We start from the raw sequence: 12,389 nt of genomic DNA, 5'->3' as shown, positions 1-12,389 counted from the left end.
GTAAGTATAAATTATAAACAATGTTTTAAAACTCTTTTGCTGATACGTGCCTCCCCTGCTTCTTGTGTATGAATTATGTAAACTATATAAATTTTCTGATTAGCTTTTTTGTTCAGTTTTTTTGCAGAACATGACAATGCAACTGCGCGGCAAGTTCTTTTTGATTCTCATCAGCCAAAATACAGGTAACTTGCTCATTTGGTCGGATACTTTATTTAACATTGTGTTGTCATTACCCTCTGGGTTGAATTTCAATGGTTTACTTCAGTAAATTTTTTTACTCCAAATAAAACTCTATTGAATCATCTCACTGAAATGCAACAAAATGGACTTAAAAATGTTGCTGTTCATATTCTTTAAAATGTCAATTATTAAAAATGGGGATATGGAGCTGATCAATTAGGGAGAACTATCTTGGAGTAGAAGGTAAGAGATGAAATTTTCTGAGTCATGCATTGTCTGGAAAAGCATAATTAACATACAGTTGAAGTGATCATATTCTTCAATGACAATTATATTACTAGTATTCATCCTTACATTGATGGGTTCAGTTACTTATCAATATAATATTGTCATCCTTCACATCTGAAACAATCATTTTTTTAAATTCTGTAAGAAAAAAAGAGAACATATCACAATTTTTAGAGTGCTAATGCTGAGATTGTTACTTGAAATAAATTCAACTACTTAGCAAATGTAGTATTTGCAACATTTCATTGAACCCTCCCCACCGCTCCCGCATACATGCACACGCACACCGTTTTTATTAGTTATTTTGAATGTATGTTTTCACTTGATTCCAGCTTTGTGGATTATTTTCTTCATTGCAAGTTCACATATTGTAACAATGTCATATTCATTGACCATTGTCATATTGTAATTTCGCCCTTTTAGGGAACTAACCAAAGAAGATATAAGGTACCACTATCACTTCATTTTCTTTTACTCATCTGTACCTTGCTTTGCATTTGATCTCATTGTTTCATAACCATTCTTTTTGGATGATCATTAGTGTTGAAAAATCTATTTTATATGTCAAAGTGTATGGGTATCTGACTGTAACAATGTTTAAATTTTTCAATACCAATGTCCCCAATGCAAAGAAATAGCTTCTTAATCCAAGATAAAAGCAAAATACTGCAGATGCTGGAAATCTGAAATAAAAACAGAAAATGCTGGTAAAACACATTAGGTCTGACAGCATCTGCGGAGAAAGAAACAGAGTTAACATTTCGAGTCCATACGACTCTTCTTCAGAGCTACATTCCTACTTCTCTTTACTCTGGAATACTAGTCCAGTGACACCACCATTATACCACCGCCTCACTGGCCTACATTATTTTCTGGTCAAGCACTGTCTTGATTTTAAAATTCTCATCCTTATTTTCAAACCCCTCCATAGCCTCATCTCTCCCTATCTCTGTAATCTCCTCCAGCCACATAACCCTCCAAGATATCTGTGCTCACCTAATTCTGGCCTCTTCAGCATATCTGATTTTATTCACTCCACCATTTACATAGAAACTAGGAGCAGGAGAATGCCATTCGGCCCTTTGAGCCTGCTCCGCCATTCATTATGATCATGGTTGATCATCCAACTCAATAGCCTGCTCCCGCTTTCTCCCAATGCCTTTTGATCCCTTTCGCCCCAAGAGCTATATCTCACTCCTTCTTGAAAGCATACAATGTTTTGGTCTCAACTACTTTCTGTGGTAACAACTTCCACACTCTGGGTGAAGAAATTTCTCCTCACCTCAGTCCTAAATGGTCTATCCCATATCCTTAGACTGTGACCTCTGGTTCTGGAATCCCCCACCATCGGGAACATCCTTCCTGCATCTACCCTGTCTAGTCCTGTTAGAATTTTATAGGTTTCTATGAGATCCCCCCTTATTCTTCTGAACTCCAGCGAATATAATCCTAATCGACTCGATCTCTCCTCATATGTCAGTTCCGCCATTCCAGGAATCAGTCGGGTAAACCTTCGCTGCACTCCCTCTGTGGCAAGTACATCCTTCCTCTGATAAGGAGACCAAAACTGCACACAATATTCCAGGTGTGGCCTCACAAGGCCCTGTACAATTGCAGCAAGACATTCCTGTTCCTGTACTCGAATCCTCTGGCTATGAAGGCCAACATACCATTTGCCACCTTTACCGCCTGCTGCACCTGCATGCTTACCTTCAGCAACTGGTGGACAAGGAGAACCAGGTCTCATTGTACATTCCCCTCTCTCAATTTGTAGCCATTCAGATAATAATCTGCCTTCCTGTTTTTGCTACCAGAATGGATAACCTCACATTTATCCACATTATAGTGCATCTGCCATGCATTTGCCCACTCACTCAGCTTGTCCAAATCACACTGAAGCATCTCTGCATCCTCCTCACAGCTTACCCTTCCACCCAGCTTTGTGTCATCTGCAAATTTGGAGATATTACATTTAATTCCCTCATCTAAATCATTAATATATGTTGTGAAAAATTTTGGTCCCAGCACCGATCCCTGCGGTACCCCACTAGTCACTGCTTGCCATTTGAAAAAAGACCCATTTATTCCTACTCTTTGTTTCCTGTCTGCCAACCAGTTTTCTATCCATCTCAATACATTACCCCCAATCCCATACACTTTAATTTTACACGCCAATCTCTTATGTGGGAGTTTGTCGAAAGCTTTCTGAAAGTCCAAATAAACCACATCCACTGGCTCCCCCTCATCAACTCTACTAGTTACATCCTCAAAAAATTCCAGTAGATTTGTCAAGCATGATTTCCCTTTCATAAATCCATGCTGACTCTGTCCGATTCTGTCACTGTTTTCCACGTGCTCAGCTATTAAATCTTAGACCATAAGACATAGGAGCAGAAATTAGGCCATTTGGCCCATCGAGTCTGCTCTGCCATTCAATCGTGGCTGATAAGTTTCTCAACCCCATTCTCCCGCCTTCTCCCCGTAACCTTTGATCCTCTTACCAATCAAGAACCTATCTATCTCGGTCTTAAATACACTCAATGACCTGGCTTCCACAGCCTTCTGTGGCAATGAATTCCATAGATTCACTACTCTCTGGTTAAAGAAGTTTCTCCTCATCTCTGTTCTAAAAGGTCTTCCCTTTACTCTGAGACTGTGCCCTCGGGTCCTAGTCTCTCCTACTAATGGAAATATCTTCCCCACGTCCACTCTATCCAGGCCTTTCAGTATTCTGTAAGTTTCAATCAGATCCCCCCTCATCCTTCTAAACTCCATCGAGTATAGACCCAGAGTCTTCAAATGTTCCTCATATGTTAAGCCTTTCATTCCTGGAATCATTCTCGTGAACTTCCTCTGGACCCTCTCCAGGGCCAGAACATCCTTCCTGATATACGGGGCCCAAAATTGCTCACAATATTCTAAATGTGGTCTGACCAGAGCCTTATAAAGCCTCAGCAGCACATCCCTGCTTTTATATTCTAGTCCTCTCGAAATAAATGCCAACATTGCATTTGCCTTCCTAACTACCGACTCAACCTGCAAGTTAACCTTAAGGGAATCCTGGACTAGGACTCCCAAGTCCCTTTGCACTCCAGATTTCTGAATTCTCTCCCCATTTAGAAAATAGTCTATGCCTCTATTCTTCCTACCAAAGTGCATGACCTCACACTTCCCTACGTTGTATTCCATCTGCCACTTCTTTGCCCATTCTCCTAACCTGTCCAAATCCTTCTGCAGCCTCCCTGCCTCCTCAATACTACCTGTCCCTCCATCTATCTTTGTATCATCTGCAAACTTAGCCAGGATGCCCTCAGTTCCTTCATCTAGATCATTAATGTATAAAGTGAAAAGTTGTGGTCCCAACACGGACCCCTGCGGAACTTCACTAGTCACCGGCCGCCATCCTGATAAGGACCCCCTTATCCCCACTCTCTGCCTCCTGCCAGACAGCCAATCTTCTATCCATGCTAGTACCTTGCCTCTAACACCATGGGTTCTTATCTTACTGAGCAGCCTCCTGTGCGGCACCTTGTCAAAGGCCTTCTGGAAGTCCAAGTAGATAACATCCATTGGCTCTCCTTTGTCTAACCAAAAATCTTTTATAATGGACTCTAGAATTTTCCCCACTACTGACATCAGGCTGACTGGTCTATAATTCCCTGTTTTCTCTCTGCCTCCCTTTTTAAATAGCGGGGTTACATTAGCTACCCTCCAATCTGTAGGAACTGTTCCAGAGTCTATAGAATCTCAGAAGATGACCACCAATGCACCCGCTATTTCTAGGGCCACTTCCTTAAGTACTCTGGGATGTAGATTATCAGGCCCCAGGGATTTATCGGCCTTGAATCCCATCAATTTCCCCAACACCATTTCCCTACTAATACTGATTTCTTTTAGTTCCTCCCTCTCACTAAACCCTGTGTTCACCAACGTTTCTGGTATGTTATTAGTGTCCTCCTTTGTGAAGACAGAACCAAAGTATGTATTTAGCTGGTCAGCCATTTCTTTGTTCCCCATTATAAATTCCCCTGTTTCTGACTGTAAGGGACCTACATTTGTCTTCACCAATCTTTTTCCCTTCACATACCTATAGAAACTTCTACAGTCAGTTTTTATGTTCCCCGCATGCTTACTCTCGTACTCTATTTTCCCCTTCTAAATTAATCCATTGGTCCTCCTTTGCTGAATTCCGTGGTTGCGTCTTCAGTTGCCTAGGTCCTAAGATCTGGAATTCCCTTCCTAAACCTCTCATCCTCTCTACATTGCTTTTCCCCTTTAAGACAGTCTTTAAAACATACCTCTTTGACCAAGCTTTTGATCATCTCACCTAATATCTCCTTATGTGGCTCACTGCCATGTTTTGTTTTGTCATACTCCTGTGAAGCACCTTGGGAGTTTTATTATTGTTAGGAAATAGATAGTTTAAGTAAATTGTATTTGTATTTGTGGGTATCAGGAATAAGCTATAGCTTTAAGTTTTAACTTCATGTTTAATGTATATTTTTCTATTTGTGGGTTAAAAAGGTGAAACCTGGGTTCTCGTTTCATTTTTGAATGGAGACAGCAAGTCTAAGCCTTTGTTTGTGTGCCTACATGCTAATGAGATTTTATGACTCTTGAAAGTAAGTTAAAGCAAACACAAGGCAGAAAAAAACTATGCTGTTGCCTAGCATCAGGGATCCAGAGAGAGATTCCCCCACATGCACACACAGGAACTGAAAGCAGTTTGCTGGCAGTTGATCATTCTGCTTTAAGGTGAGGGGAGCAGTTTAAGTCTCTAGCTGACACACTAGCAGACTGCCGAGGAAAATAAGTCTAAGAATCTTAGATAAGTTGTTCTAAAGTTAAAGTAACAGTGAATATCAAGTGAGCTCTGGATCTCAAGGGTGCTGCAAAGTTGTCAGCAGTCTACTGGGAGAGGTAACCACAGAGAGCAGATTTCCCAAAAGAACTGAAAGGAACTAAAGCCAAGGAGTGAGACAAAGGAGGATTCCCAAGAAGACCTTCCAGTCAAAGGAAGGACAGGAACCTGGAAAAGGTTCTGTTCTGTGGAAGTGAAAGTAAAGAACAGAGAGAAAAGTTCCAAGCGTAAAGGTGGAAGCTGCAGATCCAAGGATACACTTGGAGGCCTGTAACTCTTTACTATGGGCATGTGAAGCAGTGGTTTTCTGTTGGCATGACTGAGTCATTGAGAGAGTGCGTGGAACAAAAAACAAAGAACAAAGAAAAGTACAGCACAGGAACAGGCCCTTCGGCCCTCCAAGCCTGCGCCAATCATATTGCCCATCAATTAAAACATTTTGCACTTCAGGGGTCCGTATCCCTCTATTCCCATCCTATTCATGTATTTCAAGCTGCCTCTTAAACACCACTATCGTACCTGCTTCCACCACCTCCTGTGGCAGCGAATTCCAGACACTCACTACCCTCTGCGTAAAAAAACTTGCCCCGCACATCTCCTCTATAGTTTTCTCCTCTCACCTTAAATCTATGTCCCCTAGTAATTGACTCTTCCACCCTGGGAAAAAGCTTCTGACTATCTACTCTGTCCGTGCCACTCATAATTTTATAAACTTCTATCAAGCCGCCCCTCAATCTCCGTCGCTCTAGTGAGAACAATCCGAGTTTCTCCAACCTCTCCTCATAGCTAATGACCTCCAGACCAGGCAGCATCCTGGTAAACCTCCTCTGCACACTCTCCAATGCCTCCATATCCTTCTGGTAATGTGGCGACCAGAATTGCACGCAATATTCCAAGTGTGGCCTAACCAAGGTTCTATACAGCTGCAGCATGACTTCCCAGCTTTTATACTCAATACCCCTGCCAATGAAGGCAAGCATGCCATATGCCTTCCTGACTACCTTATCCACCTGCGTTGCCACTTTCAGTGACCTGTGGACCTGTACACCCGGATCCCTCTGCCCGTCAATGCACTTAAGTGTTCTGCCATTTACTGTATAATTCCTGCCTGTATTAGACCTTCCAAAATGCATTACCTCGCATTTGTCCAGATTAAACTCCATCTGTCATTTCTCTGCCCAAGTCTCCAACTGATCTATATCCCGTTGTATCCTTTGACAATCCTCTTCACTATCTGCAACTCCTCCAACCTTAGTGTCGTCTGCAAACTTACTAATTAGCCCAGTTACATTTTCCTCCAAATCATTTACATATACTACAAACAGCAAAGGTCCCAGCACTGATTCCTGCGGAACACCAGTAGTCACAGCTCTCCATTCAGAAAAGCACCCTTCCACTGCTACCCTCTGTCTTCTATGACCAAGCCAATTCCGTATCCATCTTGCCAGCTCACCTCTGATCCTGTGCGACTTTACCTTCTGTAGCAGTCTGCCATGAGGGACCTTGTCAAAGGCCTTACTGAAATCCATGTAGATAACATCCACTGCCCTTTCATCGTCGATCATCGTTGTCACTTTCTCAAAAAACTCGATCAAATTAGTGAGACACGACCTCCCCTTCACATAACCACGCTGCCTCTCACTAATATGCCCATTTGCTTCCAAATGGTAGTAGATCCTGTCACGAAGAATCTTCTCCAATAATTTCCCTACCATTGACGTAAGGCTCATCGGCCTGTAATTTCCTGGACTATCCCTGCTACCCTTCTTAAACAATGGAACAACATTGGCCAGTCTCCAGTCCTCTGGGACTTCACCCATAGCCAGTGAGGATACAAAGATTTCTGTCAAGGCCCCAGCAATCTCCTCCCTTGCCTCCCTCAGTACTCTGGGGTAGATCCTGGAATGTGCATGGCAATCCAGGAGAGCTTGAAACCCTGGAGGGTGGACCCTTGTGGAAGGCATCTGAGAGAAAGCATTGTTTGGGAGAAGATTCTAAAGCGGGTTCTTTGAAAGCGGAGATTGGAAACCCTCGTGTGAAAGATGGGGCAGAATTTTGCCCTCATCGGGCAGTCTCAACCGGGGCAGTCGGGAAGCCAACTGCTGCCCGCGATCGGGGACGGACCACAATTTCATGCTGGTGGGTCAATTAAGGCCCGCCCAGCGTGAAACGTGCAGCAGCGCTCGGGGGTAGGAGGAGGACGAGCGTGAACTTCATGCATGCACGCTGGTGCCTCAGAGAGATGAGCAGTTTTGAAAATAAAAGATAAAGAATTTTAAGGTGTTAAAAAACATGTCCTCTTATGTCACTCTGTCACATGTTAGAAATTAGGATGGAATTTAAAAAAAAATAATTTTAATGACAGATCGAAACCTTATCCAGCCCGTGGATGAGGTTTCACAAAAAATGCAACGGCCACCTGGCCTTTTCGCCTGCCCGCGAATTGCAAGGTTGGATAGGAAGCGAAAAATATAAATCCATTGGATTGTTAATGGCCTTAATAGCCCTTTTAATTGTTGGCGGGCACGCTGCCAACTCCTGTGCGCGCCCGCCGACCAAAATATCGCACAAGTGCGCAATGACGTTAGGACCCTTGTTCGACGTCATTGCGTGTCATTTTACACTCGATCGGGTCGGCCGTGTGCCCGCCCACTCAGCAAAAAATCCTGGCCATGGAGTTCAATGAGACCGGTTGGCTCACGGTGTGAAAAGCGCCTTGGTGGGGGTAGTTGAGCAGAAATCCATAGCACCTGTTTGGGGTGGCATCTGTCACTTGGTTTCAGAGTATGGTGGTGCCTGACCACAGGTCGCCTATTGGTTTACGTGGGCTGTATACTTACTGTGATCATAAGAGTATAAGATAGAATTTGTAACTTGTGTTATCCTTTTGAGTCCGTATATACCTGTAAAGGTATAGTTGTGGGTGAAAGAGTATTGCAATATAGTTAATCTTTTCCTGTTTAATAAATTATTTAGTCTTTTGTTAAAAATTCATCAGCTGACTCCTGCGACTCTGTGTTCAGTAGCCACTCTCAACATACCTAAACAAGAAGTAAAAGCTGGAATCTATCAAGCTGGGTTCCATCCTGGGATCATAACATTATTTGCTGCGATCTTCAGCCAGAAGTGCCGAGTGGATGATCTATCTTGGCCTCCTCCGGAGGTCCCCAGTATCACAGATGCTAGCCTTCAGCCAATTTAATTCACTCCACATGATGGCTGAAGGCACTCGATAGTGCAAAGGCTATGGGCCCTGACAATATTCCGGTAATAGTACTGAAGTCTTGTGCTTACCGCGCCCCTAGCCAAGCTGTTCCTGGCAACTACCCGGCTATGTGGAAAATTGCCTGGGTATGTCCTGTACACAAGGAGCAGGACAAATCCAACCTGGCCAATTACCACCCCATCAGTCTACTCTCCATCATCAGTAAAGTAATGGAAGGGTCATCAATGCTATTAAGCAGCCCTTGCTTAGCAATAACGTGCTCACTGATGCCCAGTTTGGGTTCCGCCAGGGTCACTCAGCTCCTGACCTCATTACAGCCTTGGTTCAAACATAGACAAAAGAGCTGAACTCCTAAGGTGAGGTAAGAGTGACTGCCCTTGACATCAAAGCTGCATTTGATCGACTGTGGCATCAAGGAGCCCTAGCAAAGCTGGATTAAATGGGAATCAGGGAGAAAACTCTCCACTGGTTGGAGTCATATCTAACACAAAGGAAGATGGTTGTGGTTGTTGGAGGTCAGTCATCTCAGCTACAGGACATCACTGCTGGAGTTCCTCAGGCTAGTGTCCTAGGCCCAACCATCTTCAGCTGCTTCACCATTGACCTTCCTTCTATCATAAGGTCAGAAGTGGGGATGTTCACTGATGATTGCACAATGTTCAGCACCATTTGTGACTCCTCAGACAATGAAGCAGTCCATGTCCAAATGCGGCAAGACCTGGACAAAATCCAGGCTTGGGCTGACAAGTGGCAAGTAACATTCACGCCACACGAGTGCCAGACAATGATCATCTTCAACAAGAGAGAATCAAACCATTGCCCCTTGATATTCAATGGCATTGCCATCACTGAATCCCCCACTATCAACATCCGAGGGGTTTGCCATTGACCGGAAACTGAACTGGACTAGCCATATAAACACCGTGGCTACGAGAGCAGGTCAGAGGCTAGGAATCGTGTGACGAGTAACTCACTTCCTGACTCCCCAAAGCCTGTCCACCATTTAATAAGGCACAAGCCAGGAGTGTGATGGAATACTCCCCAGTTGCTTGGATGAGTGCAGCTCCCACAACACTCAAGAAGCTTGACACCGTCCAGGGCACCACATCCACAAACGTTCACTCCCTCCACTGCTGACACACAGTAGCAGCAGTGTGTACCATCTACAAGATGCGCTGCAGGAACTCACCAAGACTCTTTAGACAGCACCTTCCAAACTCACGACCACTACCACCTAGAAGGACAAGGGCAGCAGGTAGATAGGAACACCACCACCTGGAAGTTCCCCTCCAAGTCACACACCATCTTGACTTGGAAATATATCACTGTTCCTTCTCTGTTGCTGGTTCAAAATCCTGGAACTCCCTTTCTACCAGCACTGTGGGTGTACCTACACCACATGGACTGCAGCAGAAGAAGGCAACTCACCACCACCTTCTCAAGGGCAATTAGGGATGGGCAATAAATGCTGGCCCAGCCAGCAAAGCCCACATCCCCTGAATGAATATTTAAAAAATTACGTTAAAGGTTCTTTTTTAAGTTGTTAACTAAATTTTTGGATAAAGCAAATTTTATTAATTCAGAAACAATATTGAATCATATGTGGTAGACTGGGTGGTAAGAATAAGCATAGGCAGATGGTCAGATGATCTTCCGAACACTTTCAGTTTTGTAGGGTCCCTGCAAAGGTTGAATAATGTTAAGTTGTAATGTTAAATGTGGTGTTGCTGGAGCTTTCCCTCTAAAATCTTTGGGTAATGACCGGCTTGATGAGCTTCTCCTCATTTTGTTCATGTTCGTACACCAGCTTAATGAACCTGGAGCTTCATGGTGATACTAGGGTACAAAGCCTCCTGTTTTTTGGTATGGTCCAAGGAATAGCTGGCTTTTGACGGCTATGATGGAGTTTGTCCATTGTGTGATTAATGGATGAAGCCCAAAATTTGATGCAGCTTTTGTCAGCTAATTATTGGAACTGTGGTGGTGAAAAAAACAATCACAGCTCTTCAATTTTAAGGGCCTACATGGAACTGGCCCTATCCTGGGGAGTAACATAGGTAGGTTGGAGGGGTGGGGGTCAGGCATGGTGAGGCATCCCACACTCCATGTGATACATTATTCCTGACCTTAATGGGTTTACAGGCAATTTTGCCCTAAATATCTTCCTCTGGTGCTTTAATCCTGCTATTACTAACAGTAGCATTAGGGTTTGTAAAGGTTAATGTGTTGGACTGTAAAAAGCACCTCTCATAATGATATAAGAAAACACATGACAAGGAGGGGAGGAGAATGTTAATGGCTTCAGCAGTGTAACACCTAGTCATGGATAGCTGTACATAGTTCAGTTGTATAAAATAAACCATTTTGTTGTTTGAACAAACCAATGTCTCAGTAATCATTCCAAAGCTAGACTAACATACAGCACTATCTTTCATTGCAGAACTGCTTTCTTAAGTAATTTTGAAATTATGTCTCTAGCTGTCAGTTGAATCCACATTAAAAGAATGTGCATTGAAATAACAAACTGTAACTTTTTCTTGATAGTGCTACTTTCTCTGATGCTTGGGCAAAGCCTGAACAGACCAGTAACAGAATTTGCTGGACTATGTGAAATGGATATGAGCACTTTAATCATTCAGCCCACCAGGTGTCAAAATGATGGATACTTTGTGCAGGCAAATCCCATAGAAAGTGCAGGTTAAAGCATCCTTGGTGGTTAACTTTATTTACATTGATTGATATCTGCTTACTTTAGAACTGTCAACCGTGGCATTCTCTGAATCATATTATGGTGTAAGTGACCCTAAAATTGCCTGCAGTGGCCCTTTTTTTTTACATTTCCCTATTCCCCAAGCAACGTCATTGCTACTGTTCAGCACCTCAGTCATGAGACCCAGTTGTGAAGAAAAACTTAAGTTGAATTAATCAATATTAACTGCTTCCAACTTCTTCCTGGGGAATCTGTTTCATAGACTTGCCACTCATTCACTGAACTAATGGCAGGGGTGGGAGAAGTGGGGTGGGTGGTTTAACCTCCAAGAACACATGTTTTTGGGCAGGTTATTAATTAAAATAATTAAATTTAATGTCATGACCACATCTGGCTCCAACGTGCCCATTAACAGATGTTTTTGGAGCTGCAAGGAACCTAACTCATTGAATCATGACTTTAATAAACGCAGGTGGGCGGCAGTACTGACTGCTGTAATTAACCCCTCAGGAGATGTTAATGAGGTATTTTTACAAATTTGTCCAAACCACATTTCCCCAGGCTCGGGGAAAGTGATCAGTGAAACAAAGGCAAGATTAAGCCACAGCTCAGGTGAGCATTTAATCTTGTGATTGCTCCATCTGAATAAAAGCTCACTTATTACAGCTGGTAACACATTTGGCAAAGAGTTTGAGTGTAGATACAGACATTTCTAATCTTTGGAAGCTTTCAAACCAATGAGATCAGGATATGATTCATATTAGAAGTGTTTGAGAGGGCATCAGAAGAGGAAGACTGTCACTGTTGATGGCAGCGATGATGAGCTGTGATGGGTTTAGCACATTCAGAAGGGAAAGGTATGCATGAGGTTGGAGAAGACTCTCCATGTCACAGGGTTTACAGACAGAAGTTTAGCTTCCTTAATCTCTCAGAAGAGCAATATTTCTACAGGCTGAGATTGCCACACCAGATGGTGACAGACATCTGCAACCTCCTAGAAGAAAACTTGCTGGACTTGATGGACATGCATTACTAATGACTGTGAATATCAATAACGCACTCGTTTTTGTTTTGTTTGCCTTGTGTTCTTTTCAGGGCTCAAGCAGGGACATCTCAGGAGC

General features: G+C 43.2%; 1 protein-coding gene across 1 annotated transcript in view; it reads left to right on the top strand.

Moving 5' to 3' along the window:
* The window catches only part of elmod1 (ELMO/CED-12 domain containing 1), a 73,203-nt gene that overhangs the window by 45,261 nt on the left and 15,553 nt on the right, over positions 1 to 12,389 (top strand). The window contains exons 7-8 of the mRNA XM_078545519.1: positions 117 to 185; positions 895 to 918. Of these exons, the coding sequence (XP_078401645.1) occupies positions 117 to 185; positions 895 to 918 (93 nt within the window). The remainder of the gene's footprint in view (positions 1 to 116; positions 186 to 894; positions 919 to 12,389) is intronic.

Source organism: Cetorhinus maximus, chromosome 7 (assembly GCF_964194155.1).
Source record: "Cetorhinus maximus chromosome 7, sCetMax3.hap1.1, whole genome shotgun sequence".
Classification (NCBI taxonomy): Eukaryota; Metazoa; Chordata; class Chondrichthyes; order Lamniformes; family Cetorhinidae; genus Cetorhinus; species Cetorhinus maximus.
The sequence above is the reverse complement of the archived record's forward strand: the minus strand, read 5'-3'. Positions and strand labels throughout refer to the sequence as shown.